Source organism: Harpia harpyja, chromosome 8, assembly GCF_026419915.1.
Source record: "Harpia harpyja isolate bHarHar1 chromosome 8, bHarHar1 primary haplotype, whole genome shotgun sequence".
NCBI lineage: Eukaryota > Metazoa > Chordata > Aves > Accipitriformes > Accipitridae > Harpia > Harpia harpyja.
Genome location: NC_068947.1, coordinates 51,791,748 through 51,812,308, shown reverse-complemented (window position 1 = coordinate 51,812,308; position 20,561 = coordinate 51,791,748). Strand labels below are relative to the sequence as shown.

General features: G+C 47.6%; 2 protein-coding genes and 1 non-coding gene across 6 annotated transcripts in view; 1 reads left to right on the top strand and 2 right to left on the bottom strand.

The window, feature by feature from the left end:
- The window catches only part of NCAPD2 (non-SMC condensin I complex subunit D2), a 26,721-nt gene extending 6,424 nt beyond the window's left edge, over window positions 1-20,297 (bottom strand). For 2 of the 4 annotated variants that reach the window (XM_052794270.1, XM_052794272.1), the window contains exons 1-26: window positions 19,362-19,684; window positions 19,173-19,248; window positions 18,965-19,023; window positions 18,345-18,508; window positions 17,706-17,845; window positions 17,245-17,372; window positions 17,037-17,160; window positions 16,808-16,955; window positions 16,054-16,251; window positions 15,392-15,526; window positions 14,753-14,837; window positions 13,942-14,119; window positions 13,554-13,675; window positions 12,370-12,579; window positions 10,337-10,511; window positions 7,979-8,063; window positions 7,695-7,828; window positions 6,112-6,244; window positions 4,488-4,572; window positions 4,223-4,384; window positions 3,760-3,977; window positions 2,483-2,594; window positions 2,044-2,167; window positions 1,681-1,836; window positions 1,291-1,468; window positions 152-246 (exon numbers count right to left, since the gene is read on the bottom strand). In XM_052794270.1, coding sequence (XP_052650230.1) covers window positions 152-246; window positions 1,291-1,468; window positions 1,681-1,836; window positions 2,044-2,167; window positions 2,483-2,594; window positions 3,760-3,977; window positions 4,223-4,384; window positions 4,488-4,572; window positions 6,112-6,244; window positions 7,695-7,828; window positions 7,979-8,063; window positions 10,337-10,511; window positions 12,370-12,579; window positions 13,554-13,675; window positions 13,942-14,119; window positions 14,753-14,837; window positions 15,392-15,526; window positions 16,054-16,251; window positions 16,808-16,955; window positions 17,037-17,160; window positions 17,245-17,372; window positions 17,706-17,845; window positions 18,345-18,508; window positions 18,965-19,023; window positions 19,173-19,248; window positions 19,362-19,497 — 3,560 coding nt within the window. In that variant the 5' untranslated portion in view covers window positions 19,498-19,684. Of the gene's footprint in view, window positions 1-151; window positions 247-1,290; window positions 1,469-1,680; window positions 1,837-2,043; window positions 2,168-2,482; window positions 2,595-3,759; window positions 3,978-4,222; window positions 4,385-4,487; window positions 4,573-6,111; window positions 6,245-7,694; window positions 7,829-7,978; window positions 8,064-10,336; window positions 10,512-12,369; window positions 12,580-13,553; window positions 13,676-13,941; window positions 14,120-14,752; window positions 14,838-15,391; window positions 15,527-16,053; window positions 16,252-16,807; window positions 16,956-17,036; window positions 17,161-17,244; window positions 17,373-17,705; window positions 17,846-18,344; window positions 18,509-18,964; window positions 19,024-19,172; window positions 19,249-19,361; window positions 19,685-20,162 lie in introns of those variants that run through there. The other 2 variants (XM_052794273.1, XM_052794271.1) reach the window with 2 other exon arrangements.
- On the bottom strand, window positions 18,583-18,904 carry LOC128145334 (small nucleolar RNA U85). The gene has a single exon (XR_008236438.1). It is a non-coding gene; the product is annotated as a small nucleolar RNA U85 (small nucleolar RNA).
- MRPL51 (mitochondrial ribosomal protein L51) lies at window positions 19,775-20,561 on the top strand. The gene is made up of 2 exons (XM_052794275.1): window positions 19,775-20,112; window positions 20,292-20,561. Exons 1-2 carry the CDS (start codon window positions 19,857-19,859, stop codon window positions 20,486-20,488), a joined length of 453 nt encoding a protein of 150 aa, XP_052650235.1. The 5' UTR covers window positions 19,775-19,856; the 3' UTR covers window positions 20,489-20,561.

The window sequence follows — 20,561 nt, the reverse complement described above, 5'->3', positions numbered from 1 at the left end:
CGGGGAGCGAGTGAGTGGCTGCGTGGTGCTTAGCTGCTGGCTGGGGTTAAATCACAAAAATATGTCACTGTAGTTTCTCTTCCCTGGATCTGGCATCCTCTTTGCATAAACATAGTCCTGGTCAAATGAGATTTCTTTAACCCCAGAATACCTCATAATAATGTGGAAGGATTCCTCCTCTACGCCGCAGTTAGGATCTGAGAGGCGACTGATTATGTCTGGAAGCAGGTTATAGATGGCATTACCCTGTGCAGAATACAAGGTTCTACATGAGATACAGAATTGTGAAGGACAGCTGGAGTCAAGCCAAATAAGCTGCCCACTTAAAATTACCTCCTTTCTCCCCACCCCAAATCTACTGACTGAAAACACCAGCTTTTTGAAACGAGCTGTACACAGCCAGCCAAACCTATCCAGGACCACTTGGCTGAAGCTAAGGGCGGCAGGGGGGAACCCAACCAACCAACAACCCTTGGTTTGCAACAGTTCTGCTCTTTGGCAGACTTGGATGCAGTTTCTTTGCTTTCCAGCCTTGTCACACCCCAACACAAAAGCTTCCTGATAAAGGAAACTTGCACAGCAGTTCAGCTCAAGGAACTGACTCCCATCTTGCCTGAAAAGGTCCAATTCAGATTCCTTTTCCACTGCTTTTACGTGGCTTTGTCATAGACTGCAGAGATGGGAAGTCAGTGCAGTCAGGTGGCTGGCTCTGCTTTTAATAGAGCAAGCCAAGATAGTAAAGCCCCCGTATCATTGCAGCTTCTCAGGCAATAAATCTCAAACTCTGAAGGGCCCACAGCAGCCTTCATGTTGAATGAACAGTACAGGGGGTAATGCTGCTGCTATTCTTACCCTGCTTGGGCTGTAACTGCTTCAATTTAAGTATCTCAATGTCATACAGCCAAGAACAACTTTGAAAGGTTTCAGAGATAGTGCACTGCCTGAGCCATAAGGTCAGGGAACCCTGTTGTAAGGCCTAAAGGTAACCTGCAGAAAACTGTTCCCAACCCTGTGCTGGGCGTATGCAAGAAAGCAAAGGGACAAGGCACTGGCTTAGAGCCTGCCTTCCGATGTGAACAGATGAGGTCAAATTCAGCAACATCAGGGTTGCAACAAAAGTCACGTTGCAAAATTTCCTTTATCTACCCTCAGTTAGGCGACATAGAGGGACAGACAGCTGCTCTACACCACTAACACACCTTCTCCAGGACTCAACCCTTGTGTCATTGACCCAGCCTCCACCAGCCCTTCCCCACGCTTGTGAACTAAGGTCCCTGAGCATCCACTTGCCTTGTTGGAGAGTTCACTGAAAAAGTTCTGAGCCACTCCCATGATTGCCTCCTCTGGGTCTATAAGCAGAGCTGCCATTTCGCTCACTTGGCCCTTCACCTTTACCATGTCTTTGAGGATGAGGTGAGTCATCACCAGTCCAGCCGTCTGCCTCACGCTTGGGCAGGGGTCCCGCAACCTGACAGAAGCATATAGTTACCACAGAAAGCAGCTGAGTATCTTTAAGTTACCAACACCCACAGCCTACTCCACAGCCCAGGTCCGTTGTCTCCCTGCACTGACACCTTCAAATTTGGTTTCCTGGGTCATTTGCACCATCTGGAGGCCCAGTGTCACCCTTCCACAGAGCTCTCATCGCTTGTCCTCTCCCAGCAATGAGTGTAGCATTACCTGGCATAGAGATGCGACGTCCAAGGCTCCACCAGGTTGGGGAAACGGATGGCCAGATCTCCTGCTGCAATAATGAGGTTGGATCTCACACCAGGCAGAGTGGACTTCTCCATCATAGTGAACAGCAGGCGCAAGTGGGAGTCACAGAACTCAGAGCTGATGAGATACGGTACAGAAAAGGCAGCATAGATACCAAAATCCCATCTCACAGAGAGCAGACACACACACACCCACCACACAAAAATAAAAAACTACGAACGCTCTTTTGTGTTTGTTCTCTCCACAGGAAAGGAGTTGCAACGTTTGCTTGTGCTTTAGTACTAGGAAGGCTGGGAAGGGAACACCGGCACAGCTAGGCATTACCTGATCATGCAGAGTTTGCCAAGAGTTAGGGCTGCAGCAGCTGAGAGCGCCGAATCACTGTAGAGCCCAGGGTTGTTGCAGATCTTGAGCACCAGTGGAACAAAGGCAGAGAACAGATGCTTCCCTAGAGAGCGGGGATAAAGACAGCAAGTATGAGAGCACTGTTGGTGCATCCCTCTTTAAGAACAATGACTTAATATATCCCAGAACTCCTGCAAACTATAGAAACTGGTTGACTCACTTTCACCATTGAAAAACCACCTCCAGAGAGGCAGAGCAAAGAAACAGACAGCCTACATAGAAACTGACACCAGACAAAAAATTACAGCATTTCCTTCTGAAGGAAACAGCCTTCCTCCTTCTGGATCTGTTACCCACCATACCTGTTCTTTCACACAGGCAGAAGGAACCAGTACTCCTTGGTGGCAGTCGCACTTACCATCTAGAAGTTCTTTCTCACAAATATTGCGGATGAGCTCAGCCTCGGTGTCATCAGCTGTGGCTCCCACAAGGCCCAGCTCCTCCTCCATAGTGGTCTCATTTCCTGTGCTCTGTGCAGAAAGGAAAACTGTAAAAAAGATGACAGGCAACAATAACCCCTTCCTTCACGAAGTACTCTTCTCTTGGGCGAGAGGTGCATGCATGTTACCAGCAGCTGATGGTTTCCCTGAGAACTGAATGAAACTGTGAAGGGTAGTCCAGGATTTGCCACTCCACATGTCACAGAACACCAATGAAAAAGAACACCTAAGCTACTGAAGCTACTAAGCTGAGACAGGCATAGGAAACATCTGGCATCAATACCTGAGTCCAGCACAACTTAAGGGACATGCAAATCCTAAAAGCAAGAAGTTCCAAGCAGCCTGAGAATTGCTGGTCTTCTGAGCAAGATTATGGGAAACCTTATAGAAAGGCAAAAGCAACACAAGGGAAGAAGACAGACATGAGTGTTGCATGGGGACCAAATCTGCATCCAACTGCTGCTTATTGGAAAATCTCAGTTACCTCCTCCTGTGTGGGAAATGAAAGTGCCACTGATAAGCAGGGCAGATGAGGAAATGAACTACAAATTTCTCTGGACAGAGCAGTATAGGCATCTAATAGAGAGTAGATACTTAGGGACACACAACATTTTTTCTATTCTTACACAAGAAAGTCAGCCTCACTACACTCTGGAATATGTTCTGAGGTAGACCTAACCAAACAGGGTGTTTCTATCATACAGGTCCCATTAAGAAGGCTACTATTAAACTTTTATCATTACCACCTGAGAGAGGACAGGACCCTCAAACCCTGTGGACTGGAAGCCAAAATTCCAGAAGCCCTTTTCCAAAACTCAGGATACAAGTGAGTATTCTTCACCACTAGCAGCAATTGCAAAAGATTGCACTGGTAAGGAAGGAGGTGATGAGTAGAAAGGAAATGTTTGCCTGAAGCATGAAGATAAGCATGGCCAGGTCATCGCCCTTCACTCCCTCCTCTCTGCCTCTTTAAAACCCAAGACCAGTGTGAGTTTTATTGAACAGGGTCATTCAAGGACCTCAGCTCTCCCTGCTCATCCTAACCAACATGTGTCCATTTCTATTACCAAAACATGCATTACCCTGGACCTCGTGCATCCTCAGGAGCGCATTCTTCAGAAGTTTGCTGTAGCAGTAGCTGGGACGCTAGAAGAAACAGGAAATTGCCCATAGGGAAAGAAACCTCAGTTCTCACCCGGAGTCTCTTCTGCCTCATGCTGCTGTCAGAACGCTTCTTGGTCTTCTCCTCCTCTCTGAGGATTCGGCGTCTGCGTAGCTCTGCACTCACCGACACTTCCAAATGTGCTACCTGCTGCAGTGCCACCTGTCCCACAAGGGACACGAGGTGTGTCAGCAGGAACGTGGGGAGACTGCTAGCACCACCGGAGACTCTGCTGGGAGAAACTCCTGGATCTAGTGGAGAAAAATTACTACAGTTCAGTGTTGATCTAGACCTCTTCCCCCATCCGTTACTGCCAAGTCTCACTGTATAACACATCACCATGCTCCACAGACTCCTTCACAGCACTCGCACCCTTCCGCGCCAACACCTCCACTAGCCCCTCAGTTCTGTTCTCCTCCTGCAGTTACTCTAGGCCACCCAAGCGCAGCAGTAGAAACCATGGGTACAGATTTCCTTCACCAGCTTTTTTCCTCACCAGCTTTCTGCCCATCAGCTTCCTGCAGCTTCTCCAGAGCTTGCTGACTGCACACCTGCAGGATGTGAGCACATATCTCCTCTGCCCCTTCTGCTAGCTGGTAGATGAGCATTACCGCTGCCTCCATGAAGGGGATCCAGTGACCACTTGGCTGGTCAAAGCCTGTTGAGGAGAGGGAGCATTGTACCGCACATACCAGCGACAACATAGGCTGTCTCACAATCCAACTCCATCTCCTCCAAACCTACTGCTGACGTGAGCTCACCTTTACTCACAGTCTTACTCAGGCAACCAAAGAGCATATGGTTCTGTGGCAGTCGAAAAGGTGTGTTGTTATTCCCCAGTGCTGGCTGCAGAGAGAACAGATGAGTTACTTTTACCACACAGAAGATCCCCCCATGACCCTCCCGGTACATAACCTTGCTGTGTGCACAATGCTAATCAAACCCATGCTAGGCCGATGGCAGGGACATCCAGTACTGCTCTGCAACTGAACACACAGCAGGGACATTACTGTCACTTTTGAAGGCATGGTGGCAGCACTAGGTGGATTTAAAGCTTGGCCAAATGATGATCCCAGGCCAACCCAGACAGTTCCACTACTTCACCTTAAAGCAAAATAACTCTTTTGAAATCTCAAAATAACTCTTTTTAAATCTCATATGATTTCCTCATTATACACAATAAATGAAGAGCGAAACTTTTAGAGCATCTTCAGAGTTATCAACAGCAAGGCAGCTAGATGCCCTTGCCTGGGGTTTCTCCAGAACCATAAGGTTTTATTTAAAAGCAAAGTATCATCAGTAGAAATAACAGAGGATAGCTCTGGATCCAACACCACCTCACACTTAAGCTGTTGCCGTCTCACCACATTTTAGGTTGGGAATAAAAGAACCCAGAGAATTACTAAACCAAGCATGACAATGCCCGAGATATCCCAGCACACCTGTGGCTGCCTGATAAAAATATACTTGACCAAAATGAGCTACTGCTTGAGGATTTACAAGCTTTCAGTAGCTGGAAACAAAATTTCTCAATTCACTACAACCCTACTCTCTGTACTGAATTTCTGATTGGGGGCGGAGCGAAGGAAGAGCTACCACAATTATTCAAGTATCTACAGTTCAGTCCCTTCTCACATACAAACTTAACTGCAGTTAAGTCAACCTAAAATTGAACTACAACCATCTTCAGAACATTCTTAAATATTGTGATACACCCTAATTCATGAAGGTCCTCCAGTAGTGTCCCCAGTGGAAGGGGCAAACACAGAATGATGGTGCTGTGTGAAGGAAGGCTGCTTTTATGCTGGAACTGCTGAACCACAATGCCCTAAATGCTTGAGTCAAAAACGAAAGAGATTTTTTTTCCAAGTGCATTAAAAAAAAAAAAAAGGTAAAAATTGCTCCCCAGACAAAGAAGCCATTGACCATCATGTTGTTGCAAGTACAACATGGACAGGTTTGAAAACCTTTCAAGTTTTATATTTAGCTGTACAGCTGACAACTCCCAAATATCAATTAATAGAGAGGGCAAAAGAATCACACCACCAGAAAACATCAGTAGAGGAAAGGGCTTCACGGTTGAGGAAACACAAATCAGTTTAGAACTGGGAGTCTGAGGAAGAGAATTGAAAGGAAAACAGATTTTCTTGTGCACTGAACTCTTTACTAATTGAATTCAGCCTGTTGCCTAATGAAAATTCTTTTATTACATGTTCACTGATGTGTGCTAAGCTTTCCAGACAGTGCTGCTGAATGGTCTCAACCTACTTAATTTCAAAATCAGTAAAAATTTAATCACTTCTCTCTCTTCTCAATTTCCACCCCTTCTTTGTTTCTGGATAACTCCGTTTCTGGATGACCTCAAGAACAAACTAAAAATCTTACCTTAGGTTTACCAGCAAGTTTGGCGATGGCATTGCATACTTCTTGAGCCAGGCGATAGTCTTCGCATACCTTCTCAGACAGCCCTACTGTCACCAAGACGTCCAGGTTGCTACCTATGATCTCTGGCTTCCCTCTGTGGAATGGAAGGGATGGGGGTATTATGTGAGTTGCTGCTGAAAGTTTACAGAAGTGTGGATAACCAAGAGAAATACTCCTTGTACCTTGCAGAAGGCAGTGGTTTGAGTAAGAGGGGGGAAAAAAAACCCACACAAAACCCAAATCCATCCAATGATTCAAGATACAGCTATAAGAGCAGCAAATTCAAGATATAGCTATAAAAGCAGCAAGCAATATTCCACAGAAGTCAGTATAACCCACACTCGGCTAAGAGATGAGGTTCTTCAAAGTGAACACCGCTCAGCACACTGTCTCTTTGTAAAGAAAGAAGATTCTTGACTCCTCTCTCTTATCAGGAAGGACCAAAACTTAAAAGGGTAAGACAAAGAAAAATGTTGCAAAACAGAAAAGAGTCCAGCAGCTCAGGACTGGTGTCATGTGCCACTTCCTTCCCTACTGTGGGAAAGAAAACAACACAACAAAAAAAACCCCAAACCCACCCCCCACTTTCTACCTGTGACAGGTAGAATTGTATATTCCTCAGTCCAGGCCTGATCTGAGGAACATAGAATTAACTGGGTGAAGAAGGCAAGAACAGAATCTAATGTATTTAAGAAGAGAATCTAAGAAGTTTATAACGGGCATCTATAGGACAAAAGCAAAATCACCTCGCTTAGCAGATTTGTGAAGGCGGCGATGCTGTTCTTATTTCACACACACATACCCCTGGACTCAAGGCAGGATCTCACAGGATACCCTAGAAACCTACAGTTTTCTTTAATTCCCATGATTTTAGGGAAGGGTATTAATTTTGAGACGATGCCTACAATTCTGCCACAAGCACATGGGATGGGGTGGTAGAAATACCTTGGAAGGAATATCTAATACTCAAATTGCAGAACTGGCTGTAAGCTCCAGAAATGGCTCCAGCTCTAGAGCCAAGAACTTTAAGATCATCATTATGCAGGCCTATTTTTGACCGATGAAGGACTGAAGTAGGAAGAGCAAGAAGAAATCAGCAGGTAAGCTAAATGCCAAAGGGTTACTGGGCTGGGAAACCGAGGAAATGAAAACCTTATAGTGAAATCACACTCTTTTTGCCCCTGGAAAGGGAAGCAGGTTCATTTCCCTTCATGCTAAAGGCTCCAGACATCTCTACTCAGCAGCTTCTCACTGGTCTTATCCAAACACAGACAAAGCTGCAGAGCTGTGACATGGTAAGCTCTGAGAAGGGATGGACATTCAGAACACAAAGAAAGTAATGTCGTCATACTCATTCAGAGACCATGCTGGTGGGACCCAGCACAACTATGTTTAATTCCAGGCTTCGTTACCCCATGACGTGGTTACTATTTTTGAAGCTGCAGAACAAAGGGTCAGCTGATGCAGCACCCACAGTTCTTCGATAAAAATCGACTCCCTGCACATCCTCCCACTTACAGGATTAGACCAGGCCCTGGGCTCACCGTGCCATCATCCCCAGCAGCATCACAGCAGCACGTCGCTCTAGTGATGAGCACTGAGATTTTTCTGTGAATCGCTCCCAAAGCAGCTGGATCACAGCAGGCTTTATTTCATCTTTCTGCACAAACTCCGAGATCTGGAAAAGAAATGGAATAAAGCAAGTAGGGAGAGGCACGAGGATGGACTTCAAACCAGCAAAGACATTAACTGCAATGACTACCATTTTAATATAACAGACATCTAAGATCACAAATACAGTCCAAACCCAGGCAAGGCAAGTACTCACTATTTCTTCTAAGCACTGTATCGTTCCTAGCGATGCATCCACCATGATGAGAGAGAGAGAATGCACCAGGCCTTGGGCTCTGGCCCTTTGAAGGGGGGAAAAAATAAAATAAAGTAACAATAAAAAAAAATTTAAAGGTAAAGAAAAAGAAAAAGCAACTGTCACAATTACTCTCTTATTCAGAGAGCTGAGGACATCTATTAGATAACAGAGCTGATCCCTGGGGACAGGAAAACTTCCCCTTTCACAAGCTGGAGTTCTCCAAGTCACCCAGCTCAACTGCCAGTGAGTGTGACATGGGCTCAGAAGTCCACTGCCTTGTGCGCTGCTGCTCCTCCTGGTGCTCAAAGACCCAACAAGAGGCACTTGCCAGACACTTCCCAGCTTGCTTTCAACCACAAGTCAAAGTACTATTCCCTAGAGCATAAGAAATGGAAAACCTCTCTACGAACAAATTAGGCCAGAGCTCAAACTGCAGAAGAGTCATCTCCAGGCAAGACTATTGTCCTGGTTTCAGCTGTGATAGAGTTAATTGTCTTCCTAGTAGCTGTTATAGTGCTGTGTTTTGAGTTCGGTATGAGAAGAATGTTGATAACACACTGCTGTTTTCAGTTGTTGCTAAGTAATGTTTAGTCTAAAGTCAAGGATTTTTCAGCTTCTCATGCCCAGCCAGCAAGAAGGCTGGAGGGGCACAAGGAGTTGGGAGGGGACACAGCCAGGACAGCTGACCCAAACTGGCCAAACGGGTATTCCATACCATGTGATGTCTGTCATGTCTAGTATATAAACTGGGGGGAGTGGGGCTGGGGGGAATCGCTGCTCGGGGACTAAGTGGGCATCAGTTGGCAGGTGGTGAGCAATTGCATTGTGTATCACTTGTATATTCCAATCCTTTTATTATTATTATTGTAATTTTATTATTGTTATTAACATTATTAGTTTCTTCTTTTCTGTTCTATTATCTCAACCCACGAATTTTACTTCCCCCCCCCCCCAATTCTCTTCCCCATCCCACTGGATTGGGGGGCGAGTGAGTGAGCAGCTGCATGGTGTTTAGTTGCTGGCTGGGGTTAAACCATGACAACTATCAAGAAGAAATATGAAGCAGTGGGTGCTTTTTATTGCCCTGATGGCGCAAATGAGGGTGAGGTATGGTGCATCTCACCAGGGAATCACACTTATCTCGGCGTGTGTGTATCCAACAGGATTTACATGTGGGCAAGTGCTAAGAAGAAAAGAGCAAGTGCCACAGTAGATAGGAGAAGCAGCTCCTCTCTAGCGTGGAAGAAACAAGAACGCAAGTGGTACCCAGCTCCCACCCCCAAATCCTCACTAAGGATCAGCAACAAAGACCCCATTAACATCCTCTCACCTGCCACACGTAGAGATTTGTTACATAAAGATTTAAGAGCGGTCTGAATGAAATACAAATAGAAATGTGTGTGAAAGCACCCAAACGATAATAAGAACTAACCTTGTATAGTGTGAGGGATAAAGAAACGGTGTACATTGAAAAATCAAGGACAGAACTGACAGTAAGAAAACCAGTAAACGCTGAGGAATGTGTTATGTACATCAGAAGCAGAATGCCTCTCTACTCAGATAAGGCCAGAGCATGCATGACGTGTCAGCAAAAAACCTGAGCTCTGGTAATAGAAAGATAGCTCCAACTTTAGACCTCACTGTATACCATTCCTCTTATTCCAACAGGGTGAGCAACTACAGCCATAAGAAACCCCAAATGGGGGAACAGACACCAGGCAACAACTTTGCTACAGAGGGTGAAGTATGCAAGACTCTTAGATATGGGATGAGTCTGTAACAACAGCTGACTCCCAAAGGGGCTGAAATAGCCATCCAAAAAATCAGTTCGTTGCTGCCAATCAAGAACCCCGCTGACAAGATGAACATTCATAACTAACACCCCTTGTTCCCTATTACATAGAGACCCGGCCCAGATCATTTGGGCACATGTATCTTGGTGCAGTGCTTTGTATGAGAGTGAAATGGATGAGAGTGTTAAGCGTGAGTGCCTGATAACAGTTTAGTTTAAAATAATTCTCAGCTTCTCCTTCCATAAGGTCTCACATGGAGTTCTGCTGCATGAATTTCCTACACGTGAACACTATGACAAACCAAGAGCAGAAGCTCAGCAGCGGGTCCCACAGGAAGATTGGGATACAGATATATAACCTTATGTTTCAGCTCAGCATGAAGCATGGCAACTTTTATTTCTCTTTGTGTCCATAACCCATTCCCAACAGCTCCCCAAAAGAAGGAGGGGAGGGGTGGAGTAGCAGGGGAAAGAGAAAAAAAAAACAAACCAGAAAAAAACCTTCTGATTAGGAAGAGCCATACCTCTCCGAATCCCCGCTGGGGCTCAGATAGAGCCGCCTGTAGGCATTCAGCACGGCCTCCTTAATACCAGCCTCTCTTGACCATATGAGGGGGAGCATCCTGCGGACTCCAACCACTGCCTGGGGCACACCAAACTTCGAGACTGTCACAAAGAACTCAATGGCTTCCTGCACCACTGCAGAGAGAACAGTTGCGTTAGTGCAGTTCTTTCCTAATCCCCATTAGAGAGGCCATTAAAACAAATTCATAGGCATACTGCAGGATGGGGTCACTAATACAAAGACATAGATCTCCTGGAGGAAATGGGCACAGGTTAGATTTAGCTGTAATATTGGTCATGTGATACATTTAGGAGAAGAGCACAGAGACCATGTTTGAGAAAGAACAAAATTCTCTTCTGGGAAACAGTAGCTTTGGAAAAAAAAGATCTCATGGTCACAGCAGACAAGAGCAGCTGAATGCAAGTCCCTGTGAGATGCTGTAACCAGAGAAACTAAGCTATTTGATGTATAAATGGGCTAAGGAATAATGTATCTGATTCCAGCTTGACTACTCCTGAAATATACTGCCCAGTCTTCTGCTCGTTAAGACAAGAAAAAACATTAAGTTGGAGAGTATTCACAAGAGACCCACAGGAATGATTAGAGGGACTGTACAATGAACAGTTCATGGAGTCTGACCTCTGGTTAAGTGGGAGCTTACACCAGTATAAGCTCCAACTTACAATCTGAATAAAGATCCCCTATCAGACAAGCTGGTATGCTTCCCCTGCGCCCAGTCACACCAGAAGTTACATATTTGCAACAGAAAAAACAAAATCTTTAAATCTTAAATCTTTAATTAAAAAATCTAAATCTGAGCACACACATCCCTTACCACCACCCTCTTACCCAGCAGCATATTGTCTCCAAATGAAGATAATGTCTCAAAATGTCTTGGCTGTCCAGACACCCAACTTGCCTTCCTTAACTACAGCACAGGACAACAGGGAGGTGAAAAGTTAGTAAAATCTGCACAGCCATAAAAAAGTAAGCCAAACCCCAGGTGTTTAAGTACCAGGTGAGGGGCACCCTCTCAGCCTTGAACTTCAAATGACCTGCAAAGACACTGAACTCAGGAGTTCATTTTTGTGTGTGCAAACAGCTAATGACACCTAAATCTTGCTGGGGAAGCCCACGTGCTTATCATGGGTAACATATGAGTCCTTAATACAGATGAAGCCTCAGAAGTGTTTGCGTGAAGCTGGGGTGCTGTAGTGCCCAGACCCATCTGTACCCCAGAACCATGCAAGTGGTTGGCATGTGGATGTGCCAGGGAGGATGGGAGAGGAGGGAGCTGTGCCCCTCTATGCCCCAAGCACCCTCAGGGGTGCTGATTCATGATAAGCCCTCCAAAAAAATCTAACTGGTTACAGTAGTTCTAATATTAAATATGAATGGCTGAATTAACTCAAAGGCTTACTCATCACCACCTTTCACTACAGCACTGAAGAGGACCAGGCCGTAGAACCTGTTGATCAGGATCACTTTTAGCTACAGAATAAAGTTTAAGGAAAGGTGAGGTGGATGAAACAAGCTGCTCAGTTCCCCTCTTGTGGCCAGCATAACACCTGAAGCTGCATCAGGGCACTGAGCAGGTAAGAGAACCCAGCTTCACTGGCCACGCTTACTTTGGGAGAACCTCGGCCGAGATGAACATACATCCCCCCTCGCAGGAGGTGGAGGAGCTTCCATAAATTAAGTCATTTTGGTCACCTGGCTTTTAAAAACATTATCAACCTTGATATTTAAAAAAATTGATTCCTAAAAAGCCCATTCATGCCCCAACACAACCCCTTTGCGACACCCATTTAGACGGTGCTTGCTTTTCCGATAGCCTGGAAGTGCATCCAACATCTGCTCAGTGAAGAGCAGCTCCTCCAACCTTTTTCCCTTCCCCTGGAGCTCCACCACTCCCACGTCTCCTCTCCAGCAAGGGGAAAGATCTGGAAACACTTAACAGGGGAGAAAGGGCCCCATGGCTATTTCACACACCTGAGACACAGTTTTCGTACATCATCTTGCTGATCAGGCTCAGGGCTTCTGTGATTTTCACTGAGAAGTTGTAAGCATCTTGCAGGTATTGCACCAACATCTCCTGTTTGACCAGCTCTGTCTGAGACTGCTCTTCTGGTACAACTTCTTTGGTCTTACGACTACTGTTGCCATGTGGAGGATCCTCACTGTTCTCACCTGGGCATGAACCTGCACAGCACAAACACTTGTTTGTGAGCAGTACTGAAAGTACAAGAAAAGCAGGCACGGTTCAGGGCATTTTCACCCTTCCCTCTCCACCCCATGACAACACCTTGCAAGAACCAGGAGACAAAAATCTAAATTCTGCCATCAGACATAGCTACAAAGACAAAATCTCAGCACGCTGTAGAGCAAGTTCCGGTACTACAATGTGATGCACCACAGAAATGCCAACTTAATACAGGGGTGGAGAAAGGCATGGTCCAGTTGGGGTAAACTCCATTAAAATGCTGAAGGGGTTAATTTGAACTTGACAGCTACCCAAAGACAGATGAGGCTCTGAAAGGGAATCAGGGCAGAGTAAGGAGAAGGCAAACACTACTACTCCCTAGCAAAGTTTGTGCGAGTGTGAAGAGTTGACAAAGTTAAGAAGATTTTTTAGATAGTAGACTTTTGATAGAAATGAGCTCAAGGGGATTGGCTAGGAAACCTTATTCTGAAACAAACACCAAAGATAAAGCACAAGAAATACACCCAGAGGCTTGAGCCCCAGATAAGCAAGACTTTGCTTGAACCAGATACTTGGTCAAGGTTGCTAAGGGTAAGCATTATGTGCCACCACCTGTTCAGGAAGCAGAACTCCTGACAAATTCAGACAGGACAGAAGGGTGTGAGTGGATAACGCTAGCTTCCCTCCCCTCAGCAGATATTACGTAAGTTAAAGCATCAGAAATGCAATTCTACTGGGAACATGGAACTGTTCCAACCAGAAATGAAATAACAGGACTAATGTGATCCAGCCAAAATGCCAGGCCACTAGAGGAGCAAATGATTCAGAGATGGTGCAGCTCTATGAGCTGTCAAGTATGCACAGACTGAGCCCCACAGGTCAGAAGGACGGACAGGGCATTCCAGAGGGTTTTGGTCTAGCTCCAGCATCAGCTTGGACTTAGGGAAGAGACAGAGTGATCTGAAGTAGTTACCTGTGTAAAGTCTCTTCAAAACACCCAGGATTGTTGCCTCCTCATTTTCCTCTGTGGGGCCACTGAAGGGCTCCTTCCCCTGGAAGCGACACAGGGCCTTCTGCGTAAGGTGGGCTGCACTCCTGGACAATGACATTGCCCACGAGAAGAACGTCAGCAACCCGTTAGGGCAGAACACAAGGGAAACCACCCAACTTTGCCCTGAACACCTGGGAAAGCAGCTCCTGCCAGCATCTTGTGCTGGGTGCCCATGTCAATCTCTTCCTCCAGAGAAATCTTACTGGAAATCATCCCTCCACCCTGGAGCTCAAACCTTTCTTGAACAGGGAACAAGAGACGAACACATCCCTTGGGATAAACACTCTTTCAAACTACAGAGTCTTCTTACTTGTAATTCAGCTTCCTCAGCAGCCTAGTGATTTGCTCTGATGTACTCTCCGCTGTTTCCTCAACTTCCAGCACCTCCTCTTCCCCTTCCTGCTGTGGTTGAAAGAGCTGCTGTGTGGCAGCCCTAACTTCTGGCAGCATTGCTTCCCACTCTTCCTCTGGGGTGATCACTGGAGCTGCTAAAAAAAACCAGCAGCGGGAATGAAGAATACAGAGACTCAAATAACACCTTAAATGGGGAGAGAAACTCATATGGAACTTAGGAATTCTACTTTTTTTTTTTTATTCCCTGCAGGCAGGCACTATTCCCATTGCTGATCCCACCCAGACTGCAGCAAGAATAGGCAAGAACTCTTTGGCATAAAAAAAGAAACCACTGAGGGTAAAAAAACCCCACCAACAACAAAACAGGTAAGAGAGAACCATCATTTGATATTTATTGTTTTGTAGGCAGCACCAAGTCCAAAGCTAATCAAGTTTAAATTAATATCTGACCAAAATTATGGCTCAAGCAATCCTCGAATGGTTGAAAATAGAAACCTGGGAGGGTATTCATAGGTATTTTCAGTTCTTACCCTGAAAATAGGATATTTAATTGTTGATCTATACATGGACATTGAAACTATCCTTTTATAACACCACTGTATGAAAAACTGTTGTGAGTTTAATCCCAGTTATCTGGCTTCACCATCTCACACAAGTAAGATCTGAGACAAAAGCCACTACAACCTGGGAGCAAATTTAAGACGAGGAAAAAAAACCCAAAACCCTGATATGCCCTGGGAAGGGGAAAGAGGAAGAAGGGAAATTACCTGCTGTGGATCTGTCACGGTCTCTCATTTCTTGCAGCTTCTGCACCTCTTTCTTCAGTGGCTCAGCCAAGTCAGTACAGCTTAGCTGAAGATGCCAGGAAGAGAAGAAATATGTTACTTATCCTCCTTTTTCTGAAATGCTAGAATTCTCCTTTCTCTTCCACTCCCCGCTTTAAGTTGTCAACCCCCTCACATAACCCTGGTTTTGGAAACTGGACTCTGGCCATCATCCTAGAATGGGAACTACTATAAATTGCCAGTTTGAGGCTCAGGAGCTCAGGAGAAGGTGCAGCTAAACACAAAGAGCTGCAGCTCTGTGCAGAATGTTCTAAAAGACTAATTCTGATCCTAAGGAAAGAAACCCCACAGTGGATTCAAATCAAACTGCTGCAGGTTTTTCCACAATCAAACACATCCCTCCTGGCCTTCAGCATACCTACTGATTACACCAAGCGAGGGAAGAGCCAGAGGAAGCAAGATCTGAACCTGGGAAAGCCAGAAAGCTCCCACCTGCAGATTCCAAGGCTACGTTGTCCCTCCCACAAGACACAGAAAGGCTGCTGCTCTGGCTATAGCAAGCTGCGGATATTCAGCCTGCAAACAGACATCTAACATAGCCATCATACTAGTCGGAATTACCTTGCTGGAGAAGGGATTGTTGGATAAAAATGCAGCCAGGAGCTGGATCGCATTTTTAGCTACTACCACAGATTTGTCTCTGAGACGCCCGACAGCCAGCGATACCACAGACTGAAACTGAGTCAAAGGCAGGGCCTAGCACGCAATGAGAGCATAGACAAAGTTAGCAAGAAGGCCTAGAGACTCAGGAAAAGTTATTTTACTGCAGACATATTAATTTACTAAAAGGAATAGATTATAGATTTATAGAAAAGTCTAGGTCTGAAGGGACCTCTGGATATCTTCTGGTCCAACCTCTGTTGAAAGCAAGGACTTCAGTTAGGCTATCCAGGGTCCCAGTGAGTCAAGTTTTAGTATATCTAGCAAGGGTGATGTTTTCCCATACCAATGTCCAAAAAGAGCTTGCATACTGTGCTCTTCCTTCTAGTCTGTCCCAGCAATGAAAAACAGCATTTAATTTCTGTTCCCCAGTTCCCTCGCCCTTAGGATCTTTGGTCTCTTGGGAAAAAGGAACTGCGGACACCACAGTACACGGGGACAATACCTTTCTCTACTAAACTTCAGACTCTGCAAACAAAGAGCAGGGTGACAGAAATTCCCTTAGAAAACACAACAGCGGAAAGGATGACTGAAGCAACACCACTTCCCTAGCACAGACTTACCTTGCACTGAACGATTCGAGTGAAAAGCTGCAGCACACGGCTGCGCACAAAGCCATTGATGTCACAGACATGGGCCTGCAGCATATTCAGGAACTGGTCCCGAGTACCACGGGCAGCTTCCTCCAGCTGGTCACCATTCAGCACGTGCACCAGCGCTTCTGCCATAGCCACCAGAATGGCATTTCGCATCATGTAACTCTGCAAAAAGAAGAGTAGTTGAACCAGGAACAGATAAAAAGACATGACTTGATATGCCAAGGGGAAGGATGGCCCAGAGTTTGGGCTTTCTAAGTCTCAGGCTCCAGCCTTAAGTGAATTTCTCCATTATGGAGTTTGTATTAACCTTGGGAGGGCACAGGTATGCCTGCAAGACAGTGTAATCCAACCCTGCTATCCAGCTAGGTCCACAGAAGCCAAGAACTGATACGAGAAACACTTATGGCTTTTAAGGGCAGTTTAAAAAAAGGTAACACAATGACAAACTCATTAAGTACTGAAGAACAAGGGACAGTGGCTGGGATCTCAGACCAGTAAGCAGTCTCCCATTCTCTGATACCTGAGAGTAACAACCAGACAGTAGATGTCATGATTTCCATTTCCTTTGCATCTTTTAGGTAAGGGCAAAACCTATTCCAAAGGGCAGGTTTTGGCTACTTGTTCTCTGTGAAAGAGGTTCTGTTTTCAGACAGAAAAACTGGATAGCAGCACCTCCACCACTTGACTTCTCCAGACAGGCAATATTGCAGAAATGTACCTCCCCATCCAAGTGACGCAGGAGAACGCTCATGTTGGATAGCACCAGAGCTGGAATCTGTTCAGCCAGTTCAGTTATAAAGGTAGCATAACCCTTGACACCAGAAGCATCGCGAGTCAGATCCTGCGGACATTTTTGTCCAATTTCCCTGCACAGAAAGATGAAACAAGGAATAGGGCGCTTCAAGTTGCTAGGGATAGAAGGACAAGCCTCGGGGTATGTTTCTCACCTTAGCAATTCACCCACCAGGCTTTTCAGACCATACTCTGTAGCCCAGAGGCTCACAGCCTGTGCAAACACTGGGGCTACGTGTTCAAAGTGCTGCAGCATCTGTGCGATCTTCAGAGTGGCACCTTTCTCATGTAAGAAGGAAGAAAGAGGTCAGGGAAAGTAACTGGGAATGGCTTCAGGAAGAAGGCAGAAGAGCAGGAACTCACTGAACATGTGATCATAATGAACCAGAGCTGTGGCAAGCAGATGTGTCACAGCCTCCCGTGTGGCCCGGTACTTCTGAAGACCAATACTTGAATTCTCCAGGACACGGTAGCAGCTTCCTGTCATTAAGCTAAAGCCACAGAAGAGAGACAGTAAACCTCACTATCACAACTTGCACCAACATCATGCTAGCACACTGCACTAGGCAAACACATTTCTCTCAAACCAGAGAGATTCTCCAGTATCCTTAAAAACCTGAGCAAACAACATCTGAATGTTAGAGGTCTACACGAGGAAAGGATAAACACATTGCTTTTGCCTCAAGACAGTTTCCTCAGTTTCTCAGAGATCTGTACCCCACAGAGGGCTGTAATACCACCTCACTGGCAGATTTAACATTTAACCCTCCCCTCCAGAAAACCACTGTCGCTCATCCCACCTCTACATCCACTCCATCCCATACCTGACAAACTCTTCTTCCACCGCTGAACCACCCCAAAGCTTATGGAGATCCAGCTGCAGCAGCTGCATGAGTAGCCTTAAGAGCGGCTCCCTCTCCTCTTCCCACAAGGATCCAGAGGTCTTGGTACGGCTCTTCTTGTTCTAGAAAGAAGATTACACAACGCGATACATCAGCAGCTTGACAACAGAAAAAACACCATCACCACCCCGCTTCCCTCAAAAAAGAAAATGGCTGTCAAAATCTACAACACTAAGAGACATACAGTGAGATGTATGAGGAGCTTATATGCCCACATCAAACAACCGTTGCTGTCATCTTTGAGCACAGAAAGGAACTCTTGAGAAAATACTAGCACACTAAGTACCAGCCAGACACTGAAGAGTGAAAGAGAGAGGCCTGGGCATCTGAGGCCCCGCTGATATTTAGACAAATATTGTCTCTTTGGATGTTTTCCGTCTACAGTTTCACAGAAATACGAGTACTCCACATTAATGCACTGCTCCTGCTGGCAACGTGTTTAAATAAACCCAGCTATAACATCTGATAGAAACCACAGAGATCAGCAAGCTTACATGTTTTCTACTTTTATCACCTCGTCTTCCCCCCAGTCCCCTCACCTACCTTCCCACCAGGACCCACCTCCAACAAACCACTTTTGCAGGTTTCCATTTCAAAGGCATCCACCAGGCCAGTCAGCAAGTAGCAGTTCATCTTGAGAGCATTGAGGTGAGCAGTGCGGTCTGCGTGGCTTAGCCCAGAATCACCCAAGATGGCAGGAAGTTCATTGGAATGATGGGACACCACTGAAGAGAGGCAGAAAGTCATGAGCACTCCTTGCCAGGCCCCTCAGCCATCCTCTCTTTTGGAGACTTAGAGCAGTCATCAGATTACCAAAGACGTGTGCTCACATCTCACCAGCTGTAACATGGGCTGCCCCCTGCAACCCAAACCTTGGACGCGCTGCCCTATCCTATCCCCACAGCCCCTCATCAGCTCATAGAAACACTTGCTCAGAGCTGACGCATCCCAAGATGTATTTTCCAGGGACGCAGGGAAGGGGATTTTCTGTCGGCCTGCCCTTACAGCGAACATGCACAGCTCAGCGTTGTCCACCAAGATTACAGACCCGTATTACTGGAATGGGCTGAGGGTGCAACCCAGCTGGTCGAGTCACATTAGCCTTTATATCATCACTGAGCTGCCACAGGAGATCAACCTCTCTATTACTCCCACCTCAGCTGAAAACAGCAGATACCCACCGCGCATCATCAGCTCCAGGGCATCCTCCTTGGCATCAGTCCCCACAGCTTGGAAGTGGCTGCAGGGCAAGCAGAGCGTGTGAGGGCAGAGAGTAAACACCACGAGGGAAAGGCGTGAACGCTCAGGTGCGCCAGCCTCTCCACAACCCTCCTCCACCCGCTCCCCTCCCGGTACCCCCGGCCTCCGCGCTCGTCGCTCTGTACTCACTGCAGCAAGCTGTAGAGGGGGTCGAAATGCTGCAGCACTGCCAGCGCGCCCCGAGCCCGAAAGGCAGTCCGGAAGGCTGCGGGGAAACACGGAGAGGGACGGGGGGATGCGATCACGGCCGTGAGCCGGCGGTAGAACCGGGCCAGGCCGTGAGGGGTGTATATGTGTATGTGTGTGGGGGGGCCTTACCCGTGAGGGCGGGCGGCAGCTCGCGGGCGGGCAGCACCTCCTGCACCACGTAGCGCCCAGGGCCGTCGTCCCGCAGCAGGTCGGCGGGGGAGAGGGGCAGGTGGAACTCCCAGGCCGCCGCCATAGCCCCCGCCATAACCCCACAGGCCGCGGCCTCCTTCTCCTCCTCAGGCAGGGCCCCGGTAACTCAAAACACCGCGCGCGGGCCGCGCTCGGCCCGCCCCCCCTCTTCCCCAGCCTATCAGCGCCCAGCAGCGCTGCCGCGCGCCAGCGCCTCGCCCAATCGCCGGCTCCCTTTCCCCCCCCCTTCCCTTCTCCGACCGTTAGCGTGACGCCACCCCCTCCTCCTTCCGTTTTCCCGACGGCCACAGCGACCGGAAGGAGCCGGGCCGGAGCCACGGACGGGACGGAACCGCTCCTCTTCCTCTTCCTCCTCCTTCTTCCCCTTCCCCGGTAGCCGGGGGGGGGAACCGGCCCGCCCACCGGGTCACCCCCATGGCGGTGCTGGTGCGGGCGGTGGGGCGAGCCCTGCTGGGCCGGACCGCTCCCTTGGTCCGGACCGAACGCAGCATTAACGGCGGCGGGGCCCGCTGGGGGCCGGTGCGGCCCGGCCTCCCCGTGCCCTTCTCCTCACCCCTAGCAGGGCTGACCCGGGCCTTCCGCATCAAGGAACCCCCAAAGCGTAAGGAGGTGGATCGGTGGACGGAAAAACGGGCCTTGTTCGGGGTCTACGATAACGTGGGGATCCTGGGTAAGACCCCGCTCCCGGTTGCGGTTGGAGGGGAGGGAGGCTGGACCCACCTGGGCGGTTTCTCCAGCAGAGAGAAGGCAGGACGGGTGTGTAGCGGGGTGAATTGGGGCCGGCCGCCCCGGGAACAGCCTCCTCCAGGGCCTGGCTTCATCCTCTCTGCTCTGCCCTCCTGTTGTCAGGCGGCTTCCAGCTCCACCCGAAGAACCTCATCGTGGGGCCCAAGTGGCTGCGAGGGTGGAAGGGGAACGAGTTGCAGAGGTGCATCCGCAAGAAGCAGATGGTGGGAGATCGGATGTTTGTAGAGGACTACCACAAACTCAGCAAGAGGATCCGATACTTGTACAGGCGCTTCAATCGTACCGGGAAGCACCGCTAGGAACAACCGTGGGCTCAGCCCGTGGAGCGTGGTTTTGCGGCATCGCGGTCAGAATAAAGCCGGCTTTCACACA

Bases quoted from the DNA above. Each gene is read 5' to 3' on its own strand.
- MRPL51 (XM_052794275.1), top strand. From the start codon at position 19,857: ATGGCGGTGCTGGTGCGGGCGGTGGGGCGAGCCCTGCTGGGCCGGACC. The intron at 20,113-20,291 runs GTAAGACCCCGC...TCCTGTTGTCAG, and splicing joins CGATAACGTGGGGATCCTGG to GCGGCTTCCAGCTCCACCCG.